The 27542-nt window shown below is 37.4% G+C and overlaps 2 protein-coding genes across 2 annotated transcripts; both read left to right on the forward strand.

The window, feature by feature from the left end:
* Positions 1-21167, forward strand: LOC127849948 (visual pigment-like receptor peropsin). The gene is made up of 9 exons (XM_052382689.1): positions 1-657; positions 2835-2959; positions 3523-3553; positions 3947-4057; positions 4616-4721; positions 7258-7445; positions 8054-8158; positions 8513-8596; positions 21024-21167. The coding sequence occupies exons 1-9, from the start codon at positions 1-3 to the stop codon at positions 21165-21167; spliced, it is 1551 nt and encodes a 516-aa protein (XP_052238649.1).
* On the forward strand, positions 15553-26212 carry LOC127850933 (uncharacterized). The gene is made up of 3 exons (XM_052384335.1): positions 15553-15779; positions 21024-21217; positions 22950-26212. The coding sequence occupies exon 3, from the start codon at positions 23031-23033 to the stop codon at positions 24912-24914; it is 1884 nt and encodes a 627-aa protein (XP_052240295.1). The 5' UTR covers positions 15553-15779; positions 21024-21217; positions 22950-23030; the 3' UTR covers positions 24915-26212.
* Positions 26213-27542: the final 1330 nt, after the last annotated feature.

The following is a 27542-nucleotide window of genomic DNA, read 5'->3' on the forward strand; positions in this document are numbered from 1 at the left end:
ATGTCGCACAGCAATACAACTGAGGACGTGCGGTCAGGCCTGTCTGCTCTTGATATCCAGAGGCTGAATTATCCGAAATGGGCGCATCAAATCGTTGGCGGTGTTTTAGTGTTAATTGGATGTTTCGGTTTTGTAGAAAACGTGTTGGTAATTTATACATTTACCAAAAACAAACACTTGCTGTCCCCGACAAACATTTTTATCCTTGGCGTGGCTATTGGTGATCTGTGCATGTGCTGTTTGGGACACCCTTTAGAATCGGCATCGGCTATCAACGGAGCCTGGTTCGCCGGGGACGCGGCGTGTGTTCTTGTGGGCTTCGTAGTCTACCTGTTTGGACTGTCTCAGCTTTATCTCCTATCAGCGGTCAGTATAGACAGGTACATCGTCATAACCAAGCCTCTACTAACGCCAAACATCACGACCAAAGTCGCCTGTGCGAGCGTTGCCGGGTGTTTTGGGATTGCCCTGTTTTGGGCCGTATGTCCCTTAATAGGCTGGAGCAGCTATGGACTAGAGGCATCGGGTGTATTTTGTGGGCTTCACTGGAACGACGTCAGCGTATCTAATACGTCTTACGTCATCACGATCACGATCTTCTGCTTCTTTTTCCCTCTCGGCATTATGATCTTCTGCTACTATCACGTGTTCATGACGGTAAGGTTAAGATTTAACGTTACCAATACACGAAGATTAAATTAAAAAAGCAGACCATGTAATCATATCATTGGTCAAATTTAAGCAAATTTTAAATCACGTCAATGCATGTACTTAAATAAATGTGGTTGCTTTACAATTTATATATTAAACATTTTGACAGCCGCTTACCGCTTTTTTGCTAGATATAAAAAATTGGGTACGAAACAAAATTTGGGTATGAAAAAAAATTTGACCACGAAAAAAATTTGGGTAGGAAAGAAAATTTGGGAACGAACAAATATTTTGGTATGACAAAAATGGGTACGAAAAAAAATGGGTACGAAAAAAATTTGGGTACGAACAAAAATTTGGGTGCGAAAAAAAAGGTGGGTACGGACAGAAAATTTGGTACGAAAAAAATGGTTACGAAAAAACATCTGGGTAGGAAAGGAAATTTGGGTACGAAAAAAAATTTGGGTACGAAAAAAAAATGGAAGTACGGGGAGAATTACCCGTGGACCTCTCGATCAATTTGAAAGAGAACGGGAACCAAGCTGCCTTTACCTTTATCAATGGCCCTGGGGTGGGAAATGTGGACATGGATGGTCGAGATAGACCGTGTTGTCATAAGAGATGTTCAGTATTAATTTGAAGTCAATTGGTGAATTAATGAAGAAGTTATGTTTAAACAAAATTTGTGTGAGCTTGGTTCTTCACTATCTCCTCCTTCACTTTTAGCACTAGAACCTTGAAACTTACACAAATAGTAGCTATTAGCATATGTGCGACGGTGCACTATTTGGAATTTTGATCTGACCCCTGGATCAAAAGTTATTATCATGTGCGTCGCATGTTGTTAGTAAACTGAGTTTTTTTTATCCATTTTACCCATACATTTACCCATACCTTACTATTGACCCAGGGGTTAGATCGAAATTCCGTCGCCGTTACCGTCGCACATTTAAACATTTAAATAAGCATTTATTTGCACCACCGTTGGATGTCTTATGAATGCTCTTTGGCTATGCACTAATGTATTCGCCAATTAAATTGTCTTGACTTAACCATTCGATTGAATAAAAGGGCTATGGGCAAAAATATTGACATGTGAGCCTACCGCATGCATTGAAAAATCAATGTGCCGTGTGCACGTAGGAAAATTCTATACAATGCAATAAACTATTTCGATGGTCCCCATTCAAAATTCCAATCCACATTTTTTTTTAATTTCGCGATGTTGATACTGTTCAAAGCGGGAAATCCTTGCGCTTATACCCTTTAAATGACGAACTTGTTAACCAATCGCAATAGCACAAATTAATCATGTGATGTAATGACGAACCTCAATTGATTGTAGTCAAAACGACGAAGCTGAAAAAAATGTTAGTTTGGCATTTTGCGCGCTAAAGTATCAGTAAAGTATCAATATAGTCATGTACATGTATTTTGAAAAGATAAATTGACGAAACGTAAATGTTGCTTATAGAATAATTGAATGTACATTTTACAGCATTGATGAACGCAAAAAGAGATCTCTCTGGTTAACATGTATGACTAACTCCTTTTACATTAGTACGATTGTCTATCTTTTTAATGTGTATCGAGTAACTTCTATATATTTAACATACTATACAAGCTGGTCGAGAGACTATATTCATGAGCGCAAACGCTTTGAAACCATAGGAAATAAAATGGGCACCAAAGCGTAAGTTGCAAAAAACCAGTTATGTCTGAAAAAAACATCATAGAGAAGTTTTTCGTCACAATTGTCTTGCTTTCAACTGCGATATCAAGTCTGGTGCTTTCAAAGATTCAAAGAATACAATATGTTAAGGCCTTAGTAACGGATGGTCACAACTAATAACTTGTTCCTACAACTTATTGGGTTGTGATCTTCTGGCCACAAGTTACTAAGTTGAGAACACAATTTAATAAGTTGTGTGAATAACTTACTAACTTTAGACCACAACTTATTTTAACCAATAAGATCGTCCGTTTCATCTTTACCATTTTATCACAGTTAGTACCCTTTACTCGTACTACTGTGTGTTCCGGTTCGAGCAGCGATCTGATCACTATCCCTGTAAGAAATTAATCCTGGGTTTGAGCCCCTGTCTGAGAACTTGCCAGGTAGGCTATGGATCCGAAGTTTGAGACCCTGTCTGAGCACTTGTCTTGTGAGCGAATGGGTTCAGGGTTCCATCCCCGGTCTGAGCACTAGCCACGTAAGCGTCGGATTCCGGTTTCGACTCCGAAAGTCTCGCTTCGTAAGAGAATTATCCATGGTTCTGGATTCAAACCGGGACCCTTCTGGCAAAGGGTGAGTGCTCTGACCGGAGCCCGATTCTCGATCCCGGGAACCATCGCATTCGAGGCGAGTGCGCGATACCTGATTAGAAGTTCCTGGGCTAGAATCACGGTACGAGCACTAGACCTGAAAGTTTTGGGTCTCGGCTTCGAGCCCCAGTTTGAGGACTTGCCCTTTAAGTGACGGCTTGAATCCCGAATTGAGAATTTGCACCAAAAGCGACAGGTCCCGGGTTTGAGCCCCAGTCAGAGCGCTAGCCCTGAAAGCTATGGATACCGAGTTCCAGCATATGCCTTGCCACTTGCCTTGTAAGCGACGGATTCAGTTTCCGAACCCCAGCCTGAGCGTTTGGACCATAAGCTACGGTTTCACCTCGGGACTCGAACCAAGAACCGTCGCTAACATACAAAACCGAGCACCAGCATGAGAGCTCGCCTCGCAAGCAATTGGTGATCGAGTTCAAGTGCCGGTCTGAGTATTACCCCTGTAAGCTATAGATCCCGCATTTCGGGTCCAGTGCTTAGACTAGGGCTTTAAGCAGAGACTGTTCGCTTAAATGGTAAGTGCTTAAAAAGGTACTGGAACCAACTACCCATAGCATACAGGGTAAGTGCACCGACAGGGCCTCGAACCCGGCACCTGTTTCTCGGGGTGGGAATGCTTAGACTTTGGTCCCAGCTGCTTATAAGAAAAGTGCTAAAGGATGGAGCCGAAAACTAATCCTGTTCACAGGGAACTCTCAGGTCGCGATTCAAAACTGGAATCCATCGCTCTGACAGGAGCTCAAACCTGGAATCAATAGTTAAAATGGCAAGTGCCTAGACAGGGGCTCATACTCGTGATCTATAGCTTGCAGGGGTAGTGCTCAGACCGACGCTCGAACCCGAGCACCTAGTAGTATGGGGGTAGTAACTGAGATAAAACGGTCGATCTGATCGGTTAAACTTAAAGCTGTGGCCTCAACTTAGCAAGTTGTTCCCACAAGTTATTATATTGAAGGAACAACTTACTAAGTTGAGGCAGCAGCCAAATCAGTTGTTGGAACAAGTCATGAAGTTTGCGCCACAAGTTAGCAAGCTGAGGCCTCAACTTAATAAGTGGTTCCCACAAGTAATTAAGTTGAAAGAACAACTTACTAATTTGAGGCCACACGTTTATACGTTCTGAGAACAAGTTATGAAGTTGTGGCCACTAGTTACTAAGCTGAGGTCTCAACTTAATAAGTTGTTTGAACAACGTACTAAAGTGAGGCCACAAGTTATTCCATTATTTTGACAATTTTAACAACTGTGCCTAAATGTTACTAAGTTGAGACCACAATAAAAATAAAGAATTGCGGATGCTACCGTTTTAAACTGACCACTTTGCTATTTTTAAAGAAAAACAGTGGAGGAATATCCTTTCAAATATATCACAGTAAACTGTCAAAGTTACCGAAACGTCACATAAATGAAAGTCTAAGTGCCGAAGATACAATTAAGAGCAGATTTATTAATTTACGGTCAAATTCATTCAATACGAACGTGCTTCATATTAAGACACTTTTAAAGATATTGAAAATAATATTGATTGGATTTTGTGTAAAAAAAATAAAAGTAAACGTCTCCTGAAAATGTGTGTTTTTGTAACTTCGCTATTTTGAATGGGGACCATCTATTTGTGTTTTAGGTCAAGAGCCTCAACAGCAGTTCGGTATGGGATATGAACAGCAGAATGGCTCGCAAAAACCTAAAACTCGAGCGAAGAATGTTGAAAAGCTGCGTCATCATGTGTGGTATGGTATGAAACCAGTCTAAATTATATGTGAATTTTGTTTTATACTTATGTTATAGATAACGATGTTTGGTCTGTTTTAAAAATATGCCACTCTTGATATGCTATGAAGTATGACTCTATTGCGTTGTTATTCGTCTGTTTGTTGGTATGACGGCTAATACTTTCCTTGCCGCATGGAGAACGCCAAGCTCATATAGGCTGACATGCTGGGCTTTTCGAAGAAGGAAAGGCCGCTAATTGATTCTGACGTCAACAATTCGAAGGCCATTGTCACAGGGGTTTGATGAAGACACTGTGTTTCAATTCGATACTAGTATCTGGAGAAGTGTTTTACCTAAGATAATCATTATTGATATGCCGGCTACAAGCTATGCACAGAAGATGCACTCTGTATCTGAGGTCAATATGTCAAAGTTCAAGGTTTAATGAGCTTGTCACATAAAAACTGTTATCCCGGTAAAATCTGTGCACTGCATGATATAAAGCAGCGTTTGTCAAAGGTAGTAGTCTGCTTGTAATTATCAAGCTGAACTCGATCAATGAGTCAAATAATATCTCATTCGTGTACTATTATATTGTCATCTTGCGAAACACGTGCACACACACACAACTGATAGAGTCGGAGTCGTTACTTGCACAGAGAACAAGTGTGCTATTTATGCTTCACAAGTATCATTGTCATTGAGCTTTATAGCTTCACTAAAATACGTCTTATGTACCTTATGCTTACTTTTCGCCGGCTTTCCACAAGGGAAGACTAAAGGTGTGACAGCCCGCCCGCCCGACAGCACACCCGCCTGACATCGCGCCCGCCGGCCCGCCCGACAGCGCGCCAACCCGTCCGCTCTCCAAATTGCCCGTTCCGTCCATCCATCCATCCATCCATCCGTCCGTCCGTCCGTCCGTCCGACTGTCTGCCTGTCTGTCTGTCTGTCTGTCTGTCTGTCTGTCTGTCTGTCTGTCTGTCTGTCTGTCTGTCTGTCTGTCTGTCTGTCTGTCTGTCTGTCTGTCTGTCTGTCTGTCTGTCTGTCTGTCTGTCTGTCTGTCTGTCTGTCTGTCTGTCTGTCTGTCTGTCTGTCTGTCTGTCTGTCTGTCTGTCTGTCTGTCTGTCTGTCTGTCTGTCTGTCTGTCTGTCTGTCTGTCTGTCTGTCTGTCTGTCTGTCTGTCTGTCTGTCTGTCTGTCTGTCTGTCTGTCTGTCTGTCTGTCTGTCTGTCTGTCTGTCTGTCTGTCTGTCTGTCTGTCTGTCTGTCTGTCTGTCTGTCTGTCTGTCTGTCTGTCTGTCTGTCTGTCTGTCTGTTACTCTTCCGTCAGCAAAACTTGATACATCGATTTCAAAAAAATGACTGATAATACTCAGAAGCGTGCTGTTTTTATAAATGCAACGCGTTGATTATGGACAATAAGCGGTCGAAGGGCAGGTCACTGTTACCAGAAACGGAACAAAACATAATTTTATACCATCATGAAAGGTAGAGATGATAATAAAACTTGGTTGACATATTGTGACATTTACCCATAATCTCGCCTTTCGTCTGTGTTTAAATCACTTCTCCTGTTCACCCCAACTGTTGGTCTTTCCGTGCCCTAACATTGTTAAAACTTGAAAAGTACATAAGAGATGAAGATCAAACATTGCATACACATAAGAAGCCAAGACAGGATTTTGCTACATTTAAAACTGTTTGGATTGCCAATTACCCATCTGTTCGTCCATAAACCAGTAGATAAACCAAACTGCATAAAAACATGGTGGTAAAATGTGTATGGCCATTTTAAACGCACCTCAAATTTACAATAAAATATTTTAGAAGTTAAAATATTGGTAATTATTAAATCATAGTTTGTTGTTATAATAGCTCCCAATGGTAAGTGGTGAATTCTTTTTTCAAATCACTTTTAAAAAAAAAATATTTCTTACGACTTTTAACTAGTGCACGTAAGACAGTGTTAAATGCTCCTTTTGGTAATTTGAAATACCTCAGAAGTCCTTAGTTTAATAAGCCTGTGTTCTTGGTCAAAATCCGTAGCGTACTTAAGTCATCTACACGGTTATACAGCACACAGCAAGAAATTTTGACATCGATGTCAGACATATAAAATGATTTATTCTGAAATCTTAAGATATCGACACAAACTGTAATAAAAACTGTCGTTAATGTAATAACTTTTTTGCAATTGTATTTCGATAACTTTAGATATTTTCATAAATAAAGTTCTTAACGATGTGTTTAAAGCCTGTCCAACCCGCGTGTTAACCCCTGAAACCCCGTTGATCCTTCATCCTGAAGTGGATCAATATACAGTTTTAGGCGGAAAAAGAGTACATGTGTACCTTTTATTCCAACGATTGACGGATAAATACAAAACTGTTGACATGTTTAATATAAATTGTGTATTTAAACACAAAAGCTGTTGTTGTAAAAAACATTGTATTCATAATTGAACAAAACAAGCTTGATTATATTCGATTACTTTGATAATACATAAATTTAAAATAATATCATTCACTCGCTGCAAATGTTCTTGCTGACAGGAATTTACTGGATCGTGTGGACGCCTTACGCAGTCGTCTCTTTCGTCCAGGTGTTTGGCGACCCGGACAGCGTGCCGCTATGGATGGCGGAGCTTCCGGCGGCGGTGGCCAAGTCCCAGGTGGTCTGGAACCCCATCATCTACGTCGGCACCAATAAGAAATTCATGGTTGCATTTTACCAGGTGTTAGTTTGTTCGTTGGTGTCACACGGTAGAACTTAAATGATGCAATAATTAAATGGGCGTAAGATTGGGTTGATTTGCCGTGGAAAGCTAATGTTTGCGTAAAACCCGCTGGCAATCATAATCTGCATGATACAAGAAACAAAGCTATCATGAGTTGTATACTTTATTTTATTGAAAAACGGGTATGGAATCACTTCATTTTATCTGAATCCGAATTGTAAATGCATCGAAACACTGACAGTTCAAAGTAGTAGAATCAATTAACAATTCTCTCGCTTCTAAATTCAAGTAGTAAACACTTATCTATTAGGGGAAATATGAACTGTCACTTTTGTGAATGTTAGTCTGAGGTTAAACTTCAATTTGAGTCGCGTTGTGCGAAAATGGGTCTTAAGTCGGATGCGTTAAGTCTGATAACGATATATCTTGTCTGCTATACAGTTACGCAATAATTTGCAATCACATTAGTGGACAGTGTAGCTCCTAACCAGACTTCGCGACTACACAGGCTGATCTGGATCTACGCTTTTTGCATATGACATAAGACACATTTTCGCATGAGGCGGCTAAATTATCAGTGAAGTTGACCCAGCGTTATTACCTTTCTACAGAGCCTGCCATGTAGCCGGTTGAGAGACTGGATTGAGGTTCAAGAAAAGGAGATTGTGTCTGAAGATTCGAAACCGGACGATATGCCCGGTCAGACCACACCCAAGGTAGAGACCCAACACCGATTTGTCTTTTCATTTATACATTCAAGTAATTTTCTTTCTATTATGCTGAGAAAATGTTTAGAAAAATCCGGATATGATTCGTACTGTATTTCCTTTTTTATACTTGATTGAAAACACATAATTGTTCAATGCAGAGTGACATATCCTTAAAAATATTACAGTGAGTTATCAATAAATTAATGTGATGATGATGATAGTGGTTTATGATAAATGATGAATGATTTATGATTTTGATGAGGATGATAATAAGGATAAGGATAATACTGATAATGTAATGATTATGATGGTGATAATATGAATATATAGAATTATGTTTATGATTCAACAATGTCATAGTTGCAGGCAAGTCAGCCAGCGGCATCCGCAATTAATCTTCCCTCCACTAACAAGGTCGCCCCTACCATAGTCTGTACCACTGAGGTATAGATAAACAAACTTCACAGCGGTAATCTCCACTGAACCTGATCGTTGAGTATCTAGACCACATATACCTTGTATGGGAAAATCTCCACTGAACCTGTACCACGAACATCTAGACCACATATACCTTGTATGAAAAAATCTCCACTGATTCTGTACCACGAACATCTAGCCCACATACACGTCGAAGCTGTTTTCATTCAGATTCGTTTAGGCCGTTGTGCTATGACGGCCCGAAGTAAGATTCGTTTAGGCCGTTATGCTATGACGGCCCGAAGGCACATCATCACGGCATCATTTATGGTGTTCAAAAGCAGTGCAATAATTGAAAGTAAACGGTAACCCATTATGTTCAATTCATAGCTGACTAATGAAAAATACGTCATTTCATCAATTTTTTATAATTCGAGCCGAAAAACAAAACGAACATCCTTCTTTAAGATTGCATTGAATGTAGCAATAAAGAGATTGCATTTAATATAGCTGACAATAGATTGGATTATATGTCGATAGACAAATTGATATTTACGAGTCTGCATAATCGGTCAAATTCTTACTTTGGACGCATGCCTTATCTCTTTGGTTTATGTGTTTCAATATTCCTGTTATGTATTTCTGCTAATTACAACTTATATTTGGTTTGCAATCACATGCGGGCATATATATTTTAGGCCAACGGTATGTTGTTAAGTTTCGATTGCTTTGTTTCTATCTCAAAATAAAAACAAGATCTGTGTTTGTGAAACACAATTCCCCATACTGCATTGTGGAGCCTCATAGCGGATATTTTAGCGCAAATGTAGAAGTCCATGGTCCGTCACACTGTCAAAAATCAATGGACCGAAACGAAACTCGAATTTGATTTGTACGTCATACAGGAAGATCAACACATCAAAATAAAGTTCAGTATCTGGAAGCGTTTATACGCTTGAACACTCGAACAATATTATTTTTTATTGTAAAATATAAACATGAAACGATAAGAGAGCAAACGGCTCTAAGGCGCCCACAAAAGACACAACGTAAGTATACACGAAATAAACTCCACCATCATGAGACTGTTTAGGAGTTGCAAACTTTAGGCTACCTACCATAAAATTTCCAGACTGTTCGGTGGTTTTGAGGTATTCACTGACATTAAAAATGCACCATCTTTATGTTAGGACATAAAAGCACAAGTGTTCCTCTTAATCTTATATTCCTTCTCAATAATGTTTTTATATATAAATGTAAAATGAATTTAAAAAAATACCCACCGTTACCGCAGCAAAATCATATTTTGCAATCAATATAATAATTTAAAGGAAATTAATGTCTTCTGCAATTTAGATTGTTATGTTTTGGTCACAATATACCAAAAGATTTCCTTAACACTTTCAATGTAAAACCAACAACTTCAACGAAAAATAAAGTCAACCTTGTGCGCGTAGACACCCTCATAACCATACCTTTCCTTCAAGAGCATTCCAAGCCGAACTGCTTTAAACAATAAAAAAGATAGGTCATGTGGTATGTAAGAAAGAACTCGATGCGAATCAGCGGTCACTGTTTTAAGGCCATCTTTTTACCGGCTTTTCTTCAGTTGATGATGGTTTCCCGCCATCTGTCAAAGTCTAATGAAGCCTCAAACCTAAAAGCAAAACACTGAATTTGTAGTATACAGCAATGTTTTCCCTACCACATGCTCACAGAAATATTCTAAAATAAAGTCATGGCAAGTGCCCATAGAGAGAATTGTGTCTTCAAATTAATGACGTTCCAATTTTTAGAGGGTATAGCATTGCACTCCAATTTTTTTTTAGTATATTGTAACCTAATAACTTCAAATAGAGAATGGGTTATTTTGTCAAGTCTATATCGTTAGAAAATAGTTACTTGCATACTTCACCGCTATATAAATAAATTAACCATATGTATCATGAAGTATATTGCTATTTATGCAACTATTTTATTACTCTTATTATGTAACCGTGACGCTTGGATACTAAGCATATGCTGATTGTAACCATCACCCGCTATTGCATATTGTAATATTGCGAAAACGCTAGTACTTTACCGGTCATTTTTTCGTGGATTTAAGAATACTAAATGGGTTATAGTTTATTTGAAGCGATATTTTTTCATTTACGTTTATAATAAATTATTATTAAGTAATGACTTTTGTTAAAAGAATATACAAATAAACCTCCATATTTCTGCCCATATTGCCGATCTATACGGTTATCTGCAAAGTATCCTGATATCACATACAATTATAAGCAAACATATTCTGGCATTGGTTGATATTCCTAGTTTTATTTATAAAAAAAATACATAATAGTATATGCGCTTCTGTGCTTCTTAAATGATACTGTTATTATGCGTTGGACAACAGTTATCTCAATCAGCATAGTGTGTAGTAGTAGTAGTAGTAGTAGTTGAGATCGTATAGGGCTCGCATATAGGTCGAGATGATCGAGCGGAAATCGGAAAGATGGTTGAGTGGACGTCGTGAATGAGTCGTGTGGGAGTCGTGTGTTTTCGACAAGAGGTCGAGAAGAAGTCGTGTATACCCTTTTTAGTTGAGCTTGGTCGGGTTTGGTCGGAAAATTTCGGTGATCGGGATGATCACACAAATACCGATTATTATACATGGATGGACATTTAGTAATCGGACGATACACAATACCTAGTTTAGTGATCACCTAAACCCAGTGATTATTTTTAGCTCCACTTGCCAGAGGCCAGCGGGGCTTATGTCATGGTCCTGTGTCCGTCGTGCTGCGTGCCTGCGTGCGTTAACTTTTCCTTAAAACGTCTTCTCCTCCTAAACTACTGGTCCAATTCTGACGAAATTTTTAAGGAATGTTCCTGGGGTGAACCTCTTTTAAATTTGTTCAACTTATTCACCTGGGGTAAAATTTGACCATGCCCCGGGGGTTACAAAAATGAAAATTTGCTTATATAAGGCCTATTTTGTGAAAACTTTCAAAATCTACTCGTCCATTACCATTGAGCCTAGGGCTATCAAATTTGTTATGTAGAGACATCTAATAGTCCTCTACCAAATTTCTTCAAATTATGCCCCTGGAGTAAAATTTGACCCTGCCCCGGGGTCACAAAATTGAACATATGCTTATATAAGGCCTATTTTGTGAAAACTTTCAAAATTCTCTCGTCCATTACCATTGGGCCTAGGGCTATCAAATTTGGTATATAGAGACATCTTATAGTCCTCTACCAAATTACTTCAAATAATGCCCCTGGGGTCAAATTTGACCCTGCCCCGGGGGTCACAAAATTGAACATATGCTTATACAAGGCCTATTTTGTGAAAACTTTCAAAATTCTTTCGTCCATAACCATTGGGCCTAGGGCTATCAAATTTGGTATGTAGAGACATCTAATAGTTCTCTACCAAATTCTTTAAATTATGACCCTGGGTTCAAATTTGACCCTGCCCCGGGGGTCACAAAATTGAACATATGCTTATATAAGGCCTATTTTGTGAAAACTTTCAAAATTCTCTCGTCCTAACCATTTGGCCTAGGGCTATCAAATTTGGTATGTGGAGACATCTAATAGTTCTCTACCAAATTTATTCAAATTATGCCCCTGGAGTCAAATTTGCCCTGTCTCGGGGGGGGGGGCGCAAAATTGAACATATGCTTATATAAGGCCTATTTTGTGAAAACTTTCAAAATCTACTTGTCCATAACCATTGGGCCTAGGTCTATCAAATTTGGTATGTAGAGGCATGAAATAGTCTTCTACCAAATTTCTTCAAATAATACCCCTGGGGTCAAATTTGACCCTGCCCCGGGGGTCACAAAATTGAACATATTCTAAATAAGGCCTATTTTGTGAAAACTTTCAAAATCTTCTCATCCTTAACCATTGGGCCTATGGCTAATAAATTTGGTATGTAGAGACATCTAATAGTCATCTACCAAATTTCTTTAAATAATGCACCTGGGGTCAAATTTGACCCTGCCCCGGAGCTCACAAAATTGAACATATGCTTATATAGGGTCTATTTTGTGAAATTTTTCAAAATCTACTTGTCCATAACCATTTGGCCTAGGGCTACCAAATTTGGTATGTAGTGACATCTTATAGTCCTCTACAAATGTTTTCAAATAATGCTCCTGGGGTCAAGTTTGACCCTGTCCCGAGGGTCACAAAATTGAACATATGCTTATATAAGGCCTATTTTGTGAACACTTTAAAAATCTACTTGTCCATAACTGTATGGCATAGGGCTACCAAATTTGGTATGTGGTGACATGTAATAGTTTTATTTATAGTTTGTTCAAATTATGTCCCTGTGGTCAAATTTGAAACTTCCCCGGGGTCACAAAATTGAATAGATGCTTATAAAGGTCTTATTTTTTGAAAACTATAAAAAGCTTCCTGTCCATAAACATTGGGCCTAATGCTACTAAATTTGGTATGTAGTGACATCATATAGTCCTTTACCAAGTTTGTTCAAATTATGCCCCTGGGGTCAAGTTTGACCCTGCCCCGAGGGTCACAAAATTGAACATATGCTTATATAAGGCCTATTTTGTGAAAACTTTATAATCTCCTTGTCCATAACTGTATCGCATAGGGCTACCAAATTTGGCTTGTAGTTACATGTAATAGTTCTCTTCTTAGTTTGTTCAAATAATGCCCCTGGGGTCAAATTTGAAACTGCCCCGGGGGTCAAAAAATTGAATATATGCTTATAAAGGGCTTATTTTGTGACAACTTTAAAATCTACTTGTCCATAACCATTGGGTCTAGGGCTACCAAATTTGGTATGTAGTGACATCTTATTGTCCTCTACCAAGTTTGTTCAAATTATGACCCTGGGGTAAATTTGATCCTGCCCTGGGGGTCACAAAATTGAACATACGCTTATATAAGGCCTATTTTGTGAAAACTTTCAAAAATCTCCTTGTCCATAAACATTGAGCCTAGGGCTACCAAATTTGGTATGTAGTGAAATCTTTTAGTCTTCTACCAAATTTGTTCAAATTTTATCCCTAGGGTAAAACTTGACCCTGCTCCGGGGGTCACAAAATTGAACATATGCTTATATAACGCCTATTTTGTGAAAATTAAAAAAAAATCTTGTCCATAACCATTGGGCCTAGGGCTACACAATTTGGTATGTAGTGAAATTGTATAGTCCTCTACTTAGTTTGTTCAAATTATGCCCCAGGGGTCAAATTTGACTCTGCTCTTGACTCTAATCAAAATCGATTATATGCTTATATATTGCCTATTTTGTGGAGCTTGTCCTTGTTGCAACGAAAGTATTATTGTTGGCATTCAGTAAAAAGTTGATAGCTTGTTGGTTTGATAAACGTAGAATACTGAATATTGCGATCTTATAGTTGTTTATTCGGGGATGATAGGATTTATTTCTAAATACATCGGGGCAGAAATGCCCATGAGTACACAAAAGTATACAAAAGATGTTCCACACATATCAAAGTCAAGGTCATAATAAAACATGCATATTGTTACACAATGTTATGAAGTACAATATATTGTCTATAAAAATACAGAGACATCTGAACAAGTGACATGTTTTACAATCCGATAATATAGCATTTGTTATAAAATACGTAGTACAGAATAATAAATGAACGGAGGAAAATATAACATAATGTAGATGTTTATTCAGGAAAAGAGGCAATATGCCCATCATTCCGCATGTTACACATGACAAAGAAATATATAACCGGTTAATGGTGAGATATGTTGCATCATGTTAGATATCTGTTAGATATATGCTGATACATCAGCATGTAGTTTTGATTGTGAAAATACAATAAAAGATAAATAGATAAATAAACGTTTGAAGGCAATGGAAGGAAAACATATAAAAAATATAATATAACGTGTATTTGTCTTAGACCAGGGTTATTGGGTCATTTCGGAGAAAAATTTAAGTTCTAGTCTAATGAAATGTAACTAGAGTTTATATATTAAAAAGTGTAAATTAAGATATGAACGGTATATTTAGTATATATTTGAAACACAAAGATGAGTTAACACAAAAAAGATATTAGATCTAGGTAGCCTTTTTTTAGGGGGGGGGGGGGTTGGAATTGTATATTCCTTGTTAGAAAGCCAAAAATATAGAAACACTCACGTAGGCATGCCATAGTGTTTGATTTCAGCAGGGATGTATACTATCTATTATACATCCCTAATATCAGGTACATGTACATATCAGGTGCATTTAACAGTAAAAGTTATTTACATATATATTTACATACATGTTTAACAGTTTACAAAATAACAGTTGTTATATACACACACACACACACACACACATGTATACAAATATGTGGTATCATATAACATTTTTACAACCTTGGTAATGTAATTGGTGCATGTGTATTTTGCGATTGATGTTGGTGTTGTGTAGCCTTTCATATTTAAGCTCATAACGATATTACTATCAGATATATTAACTCGTGCTTCCGTTACACAATCGAATTATAAGTGGAGCAATGTGTCTGAAAATAATCCGATTAACTACCGTCGTGTATATAGTTAAATGGATTTTATCATGGTAAGTCAACGTTGTAAGTGTAGTACAGTTTTACAAAGTTGACAACCTAACCCGAAATCAAAACGTTAGGTTAAGGCGCATGTGTAAAGTTGACCAATGTTTATTTAATAAGTGTGTAAGTCTACTCATGACTCATGTTAGTCAAGTAATCTAATTCAAGGAATTAGGTTACTACACATGATAAAACTATATGTATATACTAATGATACAATTGAGTGGCTTGATATGTGATGGCCAATTCATCATGCTAACAATTTTTTATGATTTAAAAGTTACACATTTAGACAAATAGAGCACACATTTATCGATTGTTATTTGTTATGTGGTAAGCAAATGCAGTGTATTTGCGTTCACAAATAAGTCAACCCTACAAATTATGCACATTTTGTAAGTTTTAGTAACAACATAGAATAAAATAGCATGGTATTGTGGTGAAATTTACTGGTGTGTAACCGGAACAGTACGGCGGAGTCTAATTGATCGACCGGAAAACAAGGCAGAGCATCGACAGTCATACTGCAGCCATTATACCAGACGGACGTCTAATATTGTATCGATTATAATCCTATGTTTTGTGTGTCTACGTTTCTGGCCTGAGGGATCCTGGAACAGATACATCTTTATTTCTAGGTAAGTACAACTAGTATTTACTTCACTGGCGCTGCGAGCAATATTTTTGCAACTTTTGCAGTTCCAAAAATTGAACCTTTGCGGGAGCTTACCCGCCATTGTGGTTTGATTTTATAATTGTTTCCGCGGTAGTATGACTCATTTTGTTGTTAAGATTGTGCAGAAACTGCACAATGGTGACGTTTAATTTTGCATTTTATAAAAGTGCAACAATATTTTGATATTTGTGATATTTTTATGCCCCACTTCAAAGAAGAGGGGGTATATTGCTTTGCACATGTCGGTCTGTCGGTCGGTCCGTCCACTAGGTGGTTTCCGGATGATAACTCAAGAACGCTTGGGCCTAGGATCATGAAACTGCATAGGTACATTGATCATGACTCGCAGATGAATCCTATCGATTTTGTGGTCACTAGGTCAAAGTCGCTTTAATGGAATTACCATTTTTATTCATTTGCTTCTTAATATTAAATCACCTAAACTTGTTTTATTAGTAGCACAGCCCCATGAATATTTTTATTTAGTACTGCCCTTGGGATTTGTTCACGTCATTATGTCATTATGGATTTTGTGACGTCATACGACCGACTTTCCCAGTTGTAATCTACATGCATAGGTCATTCCTGGCCAGGCAACGAAGGCGATTAGTGAACCTAATGACATTTGTGGCACGTGTAGACTCTTGACTTAATAGTGAACTTGTGTGTAAGTCACACAAGTTCACTATTAAGTCAAGAGTCTACACGTGCCACAAATGTCATTAGGTTCACTAATCGCCTTCGTTGCCTGGCCATTAGTGAACCTAATGACATTTGTGGCACGTGTAGACTCTTGACTTAATAGTGAACTTGTGTGTAAGTCACACAAGTTCACTATTAAGTCAAGAGTCTACACGTGCCACAAATGTCATTAGGTTCACTAATCGCCTTCGTTGCCTGGCCAGGAATGTCATAGCCCCTGGCGCCTTAGTGATGAATCGTTTTCGCCTCGCACGTGTCTCCAGTGTTCCGCAGTTTATGAAAATATACATATGTACAATTAACATATCATAGTAAAACAAATAGTTTATCGCTATACATGTACCTGCGTATGGAATGTCATATTTCCCTACGGCCCTATTCGACGTTAATTGACCTCTTGTCGCATTCGCCAATGTGAGCGGGATATTAATGATACTGTACATTTGTCACGTAATCGTTCATTGTTCATGGACGTCACATAGTTACTAACAATGTTCATTACTCTTAAATTACCGGTATGTAGCCTATCATTCGATATCTCGTCATGCGCGAATTGCCAAGATGACGAGTTTTGCATTAACTCCCATTTTCTCGTGCCGCGCATGGGACAAGTCGGTCCCTCTCTATTTATGTTAATTTCTCTGCATAATACAGGATAAAATATTCAACAACACCATGTATCAGTTTCTAGTCCAATTTAATGTCTAACATACTTAATATTTTCAGTTATACAAATACGTTGTGATTGCTACATGATCGTATCTTTCTCGATCCGTACGTCTCCAAGTCTAAACGCTAACTGTCTTGTTTCCCTCTAACATCTGACCCGTGAAACTCAGTTATGAATCCCATTGGTCAGTGTTCTATACGTGCTTGTTCCTGATTGGCTGAATTTCAACCTACTGGAGAAGTCACTATTCAAGTATGCACACGTTAATGAGCGTTGTGGTACAAATAATAAATAATGCAAATACAGCCTAAGGCTTGTGTCAACAGCATTGTTACCCCTTTGTTGTTAATGCATACTCGCTACTGATATACTTGTCAATATTTCGTACATAAAGAAAACCCAAATATTTCACCCATTTTCTCATCATTATTTGACACATTTGATAGTATTCATACTGCTCATTTAATGGTATTTTTACTACAATAACCATTTTGTTATTTTCGATAACGCCCGATAATGGAAGATATTTATAGTATAATTTCCTTCTCGATGTCAAACGACAACGTATTCAATGGTGGTAATTCTTGATTTATAAAGGTAAATCCTTTAACTGATAAGGGGGAATTAAATTTGGTGACACATGTCCTAAACTTAAGGCAGTGAGTTGATTATCTCAATGTTCAAACATAAGGGTTGCTCGTGACATTAAATCCCTTACTTCTTGAATAAGAAAGGTCCAAATGAAAATATGCTACCATGAAATTATTAGTTTCTAGTAACCTGGCGTGAACCTCGTCAGTTACGTTACGTAATCTTACTTCAACTTTGCTAAGGGTGTTAATCACGTCATTTAACGAGTTGCGATTTTCTTTTACAGCGTTTTGTGTGATATTCAATATCGTTAGAGATTGGGAACTGACATGCATTAAACGCAATTGTCTCTGATAGAGGGTGCTTAAAACAGAACGGATCTGCTGAATATCGCTATCTTTAGCAACACCAAAAACTGCTCTTAATATATCCGACCCAATGTCAAACAAAGTTCGCTTCTGACGTATAAACTTGTTTGAATTTACTTCAACATCTTTTTGATTTAATCAAATATAACGTCATTTTTATCGGAGTAATGTTTCTTAATCGACCGCGGGCTTGCGTATTCGACTACATTAACCTCCATCACTTCTATCACCCTAATTTGACCTTTCGTGTTCACGCATACGCTCTGACCTACGCTTGGCCAAAGGTATTTCATCTTTACTATCCGATGAATCACTGCGCTATAAACACGTCGCCTAATTAATCTCGCCTAACTCCGAGTCATCTCCATAGCTCGGGGTTACGACATGTGTAGACCTACGCTTACCTCTACTTTTCTTGAGGCGTTCTTGCGTTTGAGCAGATATAGCAGTATCTCATAAAATTATATGTGAAATTAATGAATGCAATTAGCATCAATGTTAATGTGATGCTGACGCCACGCTTTACACAAAGTTGTTGCCCAAGCTGTTGATGTAATTTTGCAACTGCCTATGTTCAGATACATGTAATCTGTCCTCACCAGTTTTAGCTGGATCTGCGCAAACTGCATTTAACAACATTGTTACTTGTATATATATATATATATATATATATATATATATATATATATATATATATATATATATATATATATATATATATATATATATATATATATATATATATATATATAATATTATATATGTCCCCCTTCGAAGAAGAGGGGGTATATTGTTTTGCACATGTCGGTCGGTCGGTCCGTTCGTCGATCCGTCCCTCGGTCGGTCCGTCCACCAAACGGTTTCCGGATGATAACTCAAGAATGTTTAGGCCTAGGATCATGAAGCTTTAAAGTTACATTGGTCATGACCGTCAGATGACCCCTATTGATTTTCAGGTCACTAGGTCAAAGATCAAGGTAACAGTGACTCGAAACAGTAAAATGGTTTCCGGATGATAACTCAGGAACGCTTGGGCCTAGGATCCTGAAACTTCATATGTACCATGATCATGACTGGAAGATGACCCCAATTGATTTTCAGGTCACTAGGTCAAAGGTCAAGGTCACAGTGACTCGAAACAGTAAAATGGTTTCCAGATGATAACTCAAGGCCTAGAATCATGCAACTGCATAGGTACATTGATCATGACTGGCAGATGACTTATTGATATTCAGGTCACTAGGTCAAAGGTCAAGGTCACATTAACTCGAAACAGTAAAATGGTTGCAGGATGATTACTCAAGAACGCTTAGGCCTAGAATCATGAAACTTCATAGGTACATTGATCATGACTGGCAGATGACCCCTATTGATTTTCAGGTCACTAAGTCAAAGATCAAGATCACATTGACTCAGAACAGTAAAATGGTTTCTGGATGATAACTCAAGCACGCTTAGGCTTAGGATCATGTAACTTCATAGGTACTTTGATCATGACTGGCAGATGACCCATATTGATTTTCTGGTCACTAGGACAAAGGTCAAGGTCACCGTGACTCGAAACAGTAAAATGGTTTCTGGATGATAACTCAAGTATGCTTAGGCCTAGGATCATGAAACTGCAAAGGCACAGTGATCATGATGGCAGATGACCCCTATTAATTTTCAGGTCACTAGGTCAAAGATCAAGGTCACATTGACTCAAAACCGTAAAATGGTTTCTGGATGATAACGCTTAGGCCTAGGATCATGTAACTTTATAGGTACATTGATCATGACTGGCAGATAACCCCTATTGATTTTAAGGTCACTAGGTCAAAGGTCAAGGTCACAGTGACAAAAAACAGATTCACACAATGGCTGCCACTACAACTGACAGCCCATTTCGGGGGCATGCGTGTTTTACAAACAGCCCTTGTTGTTATTAAGGCTTTCTCGGAAAATTGTCCGCCATCTTGTTTTTGCACGTGTCGTCAGTCATTATTGACGATTGCATTGTACTTTTGTTCATTTATTCTATTAATTTTGTGAATTAATCTTTTATTACACAAGTCTGGAATAGTTACATGGTTTCAGAGTAGTTTCTGGACTAAATTCACTATTAAACAGTGAAAGTATGTGTTCTTTCATGCATTAGTAAAATCCAACTTTAGTTTATCTAAAGGTTGAAGATTTATTCTTTTGAGACTCGTTTTCATTAGAACTATTGATATTTCACTGGGGGTTTTGGAGTTTTTAAATTTCCCGGATTTAACAACCATCTATAAATAGCTCGGGATACCCCAAGTTTCATTGGTTGTTGCCATGAGCTAACCGAAAACGGAAATCGTTCCACTGTTTACTTTTCAGTGATTGGAATTCCAGCAATTGCATCTATTGTTCATTGATATTTAGTGTAACTAATAATTGTAATTAGTTGCGCTAGTTGATATTAGAGTGCAATAGCAATTGCAGTTTATTTCAACCTGTATTGTTTGTATTTTTATTTTTTGGAAACAGAAAATAAATACTTTGGAAATTGTGTCATTTTCATTTCATTTTAAGAATATTACAAATATTTTAATCATGCTTTGTTGTTACACCATTGATTAGGATTATAACTTGGTTATACATAGTTAAAATTGGAAATTTTCTGAACGACAGGACATATTGCAAGCATAGTTTGGTTTACCGTAAAGCTTTTCTACTTCATAATAAGCGCATCTTGTGCAATACCGCAGTTACTCTAAAGCAATTAGTAAATAATTAAGTACAGTTAACCAAATACACTAAAGAAAATTTCATTTTCTTTTTAAGCAAGTGCTATCAGTGTGATTAAAACTTTGGCATTAATGATTTTTGAGAATGATAATTTATTGTCTTTGCTTTACATCAGTTGTGCTCTAGCCTAGCCAGCTTCCTGAACCCGGTATTTCTGGTATCTGAGGAGATAAGAGGGGACCTGCAGTGCGATTGGAGCTACGTCAGTTGCGGTGAGACGTCGACTCGGTTCTCCGGCATTGCTGGAGATGTCATCTAACATTCGCAAATCAACTTTACCGGCTGTGGCTGGTTTAGTTGAGGTTATAGGTATAACCCAAACCAAGTCCCTTCAACAATTTAATTTTATTACACTGGAGTCATTAAGATAACCACACACTATTGAAAAATATTTATACTTGAACCTCTTTATAATCACAATCACTAAAGAACAAATACCCGGTACCAAATACTGGGTGTTACATTTTCTAGTATATGTTATTTGAGTTGTGATGGCCATTAATTAGTTTTTTTACACTTGTGCTCATTTGCTCCCATTTTTGATTGGGTGGAGAAAGAGTATTAATTGATTGTATGGTGGGGTGTGAGTGTGATAAATATTGAAATAAAAAGTTTTTGTGAGCCAGGAATAGTAGATAAATACTTGTTTTTATTAGTTTTACATATCATTGCATTTCAATTGCAAATGTGTGTGTGTGTGGTGTACTTTATGTGAAATACTTAGACTACTTGGACAGTAAATTGACATTACGTGACAGACCATGGCTGAGAGAACTATTGATTTAAGTTTAGCTTCTTTTGAGGAAATGAAACCGTTGCAGAAAAATGTACAAACACAAACACCATTTCCTCATCAGTACGATGATGGACAACTGTTATAAACTTATATACATACATGTACACATACATAAAAATGAGCAATATACATATACTGGCTTATTTATTGTATTGATATGATACGAACTGCAGAATGCTAAGTAAATAATGTTTTGCATATGCATGTGCGTTTGAGATACGTTTTTTAACATTCATGTATCAAATTAAAATGAAAATATTTTGATGGTCAACCCTAACTAACGTACACTCAGAAAGACTACTGTCGTTCCAACCAGATGTTTATGTAATGGAAAAAAATGCTACAGATCCACTTTAATAAAATATCTAACATGAAAAATAAAACAAAAACTACGTGTATTATTAAGCCTAAGGGTTTGTTTAGATTTTCGTCGAAATGAACACATAGAGCCTTTGATAATCCCCTTTATGCATACAAACACTTGTAATAGGTAAGGATAGTAGCATTGTACTAGAGCTGTGTTTTTGAAACACAAGGCCCCCCTATTGCGCCGCTTTGAAGCCTTAAATTTGACCTTTGACCTGGACCTTTCACCACTCAAAATGTACAGATCCATGAGATACACATGCATGCCCAATGTCAAAACTGTATGACCAAAGTTAAGTTTTTGGACAGACACTCACAATGGCAGACAGATAGGCCAAAAACAAAATACTCCCGATCATTCGATCCGGAGGCTTAAAAACACCCATTCACTGCGATTCATTCAAACGTCAACAGTGTGATGCAGCTGTGTGTGGAGAAACATTGAAACCGTCTGATATTCACACACTTCTCAAAGTAGTAAAACTTACTTACATGTAAGAAGCTTTATTCACAATGCATTCAACATATTTTTTAGAAATCAAACCATCAGGATTGTTTGACTTAATGTTACAGAATTTATACATTGTACAATTGCATGGACAAATACAGGCGATTCAAAGGCGCGAGTTGTTTCAGTTATATAACTTCTAGGACAGTTGTCGAACCTACATAATAGCTTAATATTTCTTTCAGATTAATATAACGTGTTTATGTGTTTTTTTAATGTTTTGATTGCAATTCCAAGTGTTCTGCTACTATTAAATTGATAAGTGCTATCTCCAAAACTTACATTTAAATATTTAGATCCAAATGATAATTTTCTTCTGTGTATATCATTCTTTAAAATTCGTGTACATATAATTTGTCATACCCTTTCAGACAAATTACGGGTCCGTGCTTGCAGCGTTCTAAAGGTCTAAAACAGAAAGAACCGGAAAGCAACACCAAGCTTATATCGCGATGATGTTGAAGATACGGGTTATTCTATACTTTTCGGCGTGGCTTTTTATGGCATTGATATGCATAGTATTGAACTTCATCAATATAGATTGGGAAATAACAGATACCGCGAGTGGTATACTAATCGTGATAGTTCTTGGAGTTTTTCAAGTATCTGTGCTTGAGTTTCCCATACAGACAATTGCCACGTTACTCATTGGCGGTGAACGACGTGATGATAAACGCGCCCCATGTGATCGTTTGACTGCTATCCTCAATTACAATCTACTAGCAACGGGAAAAGACGATATTCTGGAATGTTTTGAAATGATGTACAAGGCGTATGTCGGAAACCTTAGTCCAAATGTTTCGGCTGTTCTGTTAAGTGCTACTAACGACGAGAAACTGAAGGAATATGAAATAGAGATACGGGATAAGTATCGTGCTATTTTGTATGACGACTTGTACAGAGAAGGCCAGGCGTTTGCTCGGGGTGAATATCAACACGTTGATTGCCTACACCTTGAACATGTCTGGGCGATGTATGCTGATGTAGATAGAAATGTTTTCATGAATGATTATCTTGAGGAAATATGTGACCGATATGCCCGTGAATTTATGGTAGTACATCGAGTAAGCCGCGTCCTGAAGAAATGTGGGCAGTATCAAGACCTTATGCTCCTATCAGAAGGGGAATGCGAAGCATATTCGTATTGTGACAAATCTTATTACGGCCGATCAGCTCGTGAACCCGGCGAATCGTTATTTCACACAAGCGAAGACGCATCTAATATAAAAGAGAGGAAATTTGACTACACACTTGTTTTAGACGCCGACAATTGTGTACCTCGGGGCGGGGTTTTTGATTTACTAAGCATTGCGGCCGCGCATCCCGAGAGAGGCATCATTCAACCATCAATCAAACTCCATTGCGACTCAGGGAGCACAATGTTCATGCATTTGGAGGCAATGAGACAAAGCATATATGAACCAATAACGAACGCAATAAACGCCCTTTTTGAACAATCCTCGTTCTTCGGAAAAGCATTAATTAAAAATAAAGTATATATTGACTACGTGATTGGTTCCAAAGACCATCTCATCGAAAGAGTGCCAGTTGACGTACTTAGTCATGACATCTTTGAAGCAGCGCTGCTGAAGCCGTTGTATGCTGGAAGTACTTTCCTGCTAGAAACACCGAGCACTAACTATGTGACATGGAACATACGTGAACGACGATGGAACACAGGTAATATACTTCTAGCAATGTATTTCTGGAAAAACGCATTCGGTAAACCTATGCGATGGCTTCAAAAAAAACTCCAGCGGTCGAAATTTAATAAGACCAAAGTCAGGACAGAAACAAAACTAGACTTCGTGACCTCGTACATAGTACATTCATCGCTGCGACAAATGTTGATAAAGCCTGCTCTTTTATTATATATCATTCTTGAATATTTCGTCTTTCTGCGCAACAGATATGCGTCCATCATCATCGTCATGTTCTGTGCACTAGTCTTTCCAATGTTTTCTACGTGTAATCGCAAAAATTACAAGTTTGTCATTTTGGAAACGATGGCTTCCATTCTCCTATTCACGCCTGAAGCGCTAGTTGGTTGTGTTCGCCTTTGGCGCGCTTTTTATGCCAATATTTTACTCAATGTAGAATGGATACCCCAACGAGCCGTGGAGGAAGATTTAAAATGTTCTGATCCGTTTCTGTCAAGTTTCAAGCATCTCTGGGGTTATTCAGTGTTTTCCCTAGTAGCAGGTGTTTTAGTTGTTATCTTTCTTGAAAGAGCAATTTTATTCTTAGCTATGCTGATTACAACAGTCGTTTTACCTATTTACGCTGGGACAACATCGTTAACCACAGGCTTCAAACGCTGTAAGCCTAGAAGTTAATCTGACCATGTACACATGTAAATGCAGTTGCTGGGCCTCATATATACGATAGCATTGGAAACACTTCTGAAACCATTATTGAAATGAACAAAATTATAGACAATGCGTTGACGCCAAACATGTACACAAATTACGGGTTTGATGACAGCACAGAGTTTCCAAACAATAATAAACAGAATAATGTGTCATGGTCAAAGGACGTAGAAAATATGATTGCGATATCCGAACGATACGGTCAGATGTTAAGTCTGTTCCCTTTAAGAAATGGTGATTCACTGCGCGTTAATCGTTCTTAAAAGTACGTGTCAGTAATACACGTGAAACTTCCGAAACCAGCGGATAAAAACGAAAACAACAAATATGAGGCTTTAAATCTCCCTGGTAGTGAAAATCCTTATTCACATGTGAATATGTCGACCAGGAGCTCTAACTCTGGATCATGCTTTCCTCAAAAATCCCTAACACAGACACTGCTCCTACTGAAAATGGGATCATTTGGCATGTTAAAAACGTAACCTTTATAAAGATGCTTAATTTAAAAGACTCAAACAAATGAAATCTCTAAAATATAGAACGAAGTATTCATACTACATAACAAGTTCTCAAAGAGCATACACGCTAAGTTCACATTTTCATATGTATCTACGTACCTTAATGGAATTATTGGCCTTTATACTTTCCAAATATAAATAATATTAGCAGCATATATTAATCAAAATGTCCTTTTTACTCAAGGTGTTTTTAAGATCAGGCTGATGGCCATTTTGGCAGTACCCGAACTGTGTTCATGCGCGAGTGATGTCCACTTTCTAGAGTTAAAGGCCATACTTGTATATTAATTGTCATTTTGTAGTATAATATTTCTTTGACCGTGCAGATGTTTCTTTGGTTTTAATTGTTAGGTCTCTAGTTAACTTTGTAATTGTTATGTTAATTCTTGATATGCTTTGGACGTCTTGATATTTGGTCATGAGTTTTTTTATGATTACATGTATCTATAGATTTGCTCTGAAGTTTACTTTTTACTTTTATATTATTTTTATTAAATAATTTAATTTATACATTTTATTTAGTTTGTGAAAAGTATTACTTGCAAATTGTGTGGTCATGGCTGGATAATATTTGTGATAGTTAAATTGTTTGGTTTCTCTTGATATCGGAACTTTGAAACAAATGATTTGTCCATTGAACGACCGTTTTATTCGTCCGTAATCAGTTATGATTGTGTTGTAAAGACTTGAAGTTGTATTAGGCTGTTTATTCAATTTTAAAAACATTTACTTCGAAGATTAGTTATATTCAAGCGTTGTCATTGAAATGCTAACAATTGTTTGTTTGTTTTGTTTTGAACTCGAAATTAAAGTTACAAGTTAAAACGAGTTTGTTCTTCTCGCTTTCTCTCATAAAACGCAAAGAGCCTTCTTGAATGGAGTTAGGTCAATACACCCATATAAAGCCCGTATTCCTTTATTCCCTTTCGAAAATCAAATTCATAAGCTTAGTAAATGCGATAACCATAACATTCATTTGTTTCGAAAACAATAATGGTTACTACTCTCACTTTTTGAAGTGCTTTTATTTAAAAATGTAAAGACCATTGTCTACAAAAACATTCTGGATTAAGGACAATTTGACTGACGTAGTTCTATACTACGTAGGGCATTTTTTAATACGCATAACATTATAAGCGTTCATTTCTCAAATTAAAATATGAAGTGTTCTCATGTATATCAGCGGATGTCACAACCCCAGAGCCAAATCCATTTGTAGTGCGGTTAAATATTGAAAGACAAATCATGTCAATTGTATATCATTTAATACGCTTCATTCATCAGAACTGAAGCAAAAATATAATCATATATAAGTGTATCCATTACCAAGATTAATTATACAAGCTACTAAATGGTAACACATGTTTAGCAATCAACGCATTCTTGCAGTTGTGGACTGTTAGGAGGAAATTTGGGATATATTTCAAAACCGTTATAGCGTCATTTTCTTTTAAAATATGTTCTTTTTGTTTAAATAAAACATTGCATGGATTCTTATAAAACATTTAGTTAGAGTGAGACCAAGTTTTATCCCAGCAACATGATCGAAAGTATCAGCGGACCATCCAGCCATTTAACCCATTTATGCCTAGCGTCTACAAAAAAGGCCTTGGCAAACAGAGTAGACCCAGATGAGACGCCGCATAATGCGTTACTCATCAGGATCTGCGCTGTTTGCTTAAAGGAATTTCTGTAAGAAATATTCTAAATATAGTAATAAATATACCAGACATCCCTAATTTTGGAAATAAATTGATCCAAGTTAGAAGGATGTGAGAGTCCATCAGGCATAAATGGGTTAAAAAAAACACACTAACACTTACGGTGGAAGAGATAAGGTTTTGAAAAGTAATGTGCTATATAAGTCTTTATAAATAATGTGACCAAATTGGCAAAGTTAAATATCAAAACATTGACCCTTGCGATTTCCGAGAGGAAGAGTTTGAAGTATATCGATATTTCCTAGGCTACATATATCTATAACATCATTTTACCCTTGGGACATATGAGTTTGAACCCAAAATTTATTCAAAATTAGCAGAATACCACTACAGGATGTTGCACACCAATTATTGAA

The sequence above is a fragment of the Dreissena polymorpha genome, chromosome 11 (genome assembly GCF_020536995.1).
Source record: "Dreissena polymorpha isolate Duluth1 chromosome 11, UMN_Dpol_1.0, whole genome shotgun sequence".
Classification (NCBI taxonomy): Eukaryota; Metazoa; Mollusca; class Bivalvia; order Myida; family Dreissenidae; genus Dreissena; species Dreissena polymorpha.

Bases quoted from the DNA above. Each gene is read 5' to 3' on its own strand.
- LOC127849948 (XM_052382689.1), top strand. From the start codon at position 1: ATGTCGCACAGCAATACAACTGAGGACGTGCGGTCAGGCCTGTCTGCT. The intron at 2,960-3,522 runs GTGAGTGCTCTG...GTGCTTAAAAAG, and splicing joins CGGGACCCTTCTGGCAAAGG to GTACTGGAACCAACTACCCA. The intron at 8,159-8,512 runs GTAGAGACCCAA...ACAATGTCATAG, and splicing joins CCGGTCAGACCACACCCAAG to TTGCAGGCAAGTCAGCCAGC.
- LOC127850933 (XM_052384335.1), top strand. From the start codon at position 23,031: ATGATGTTGAAGATACGGGTTATTCTATACTTTTCGGCGTGGCTTTTT.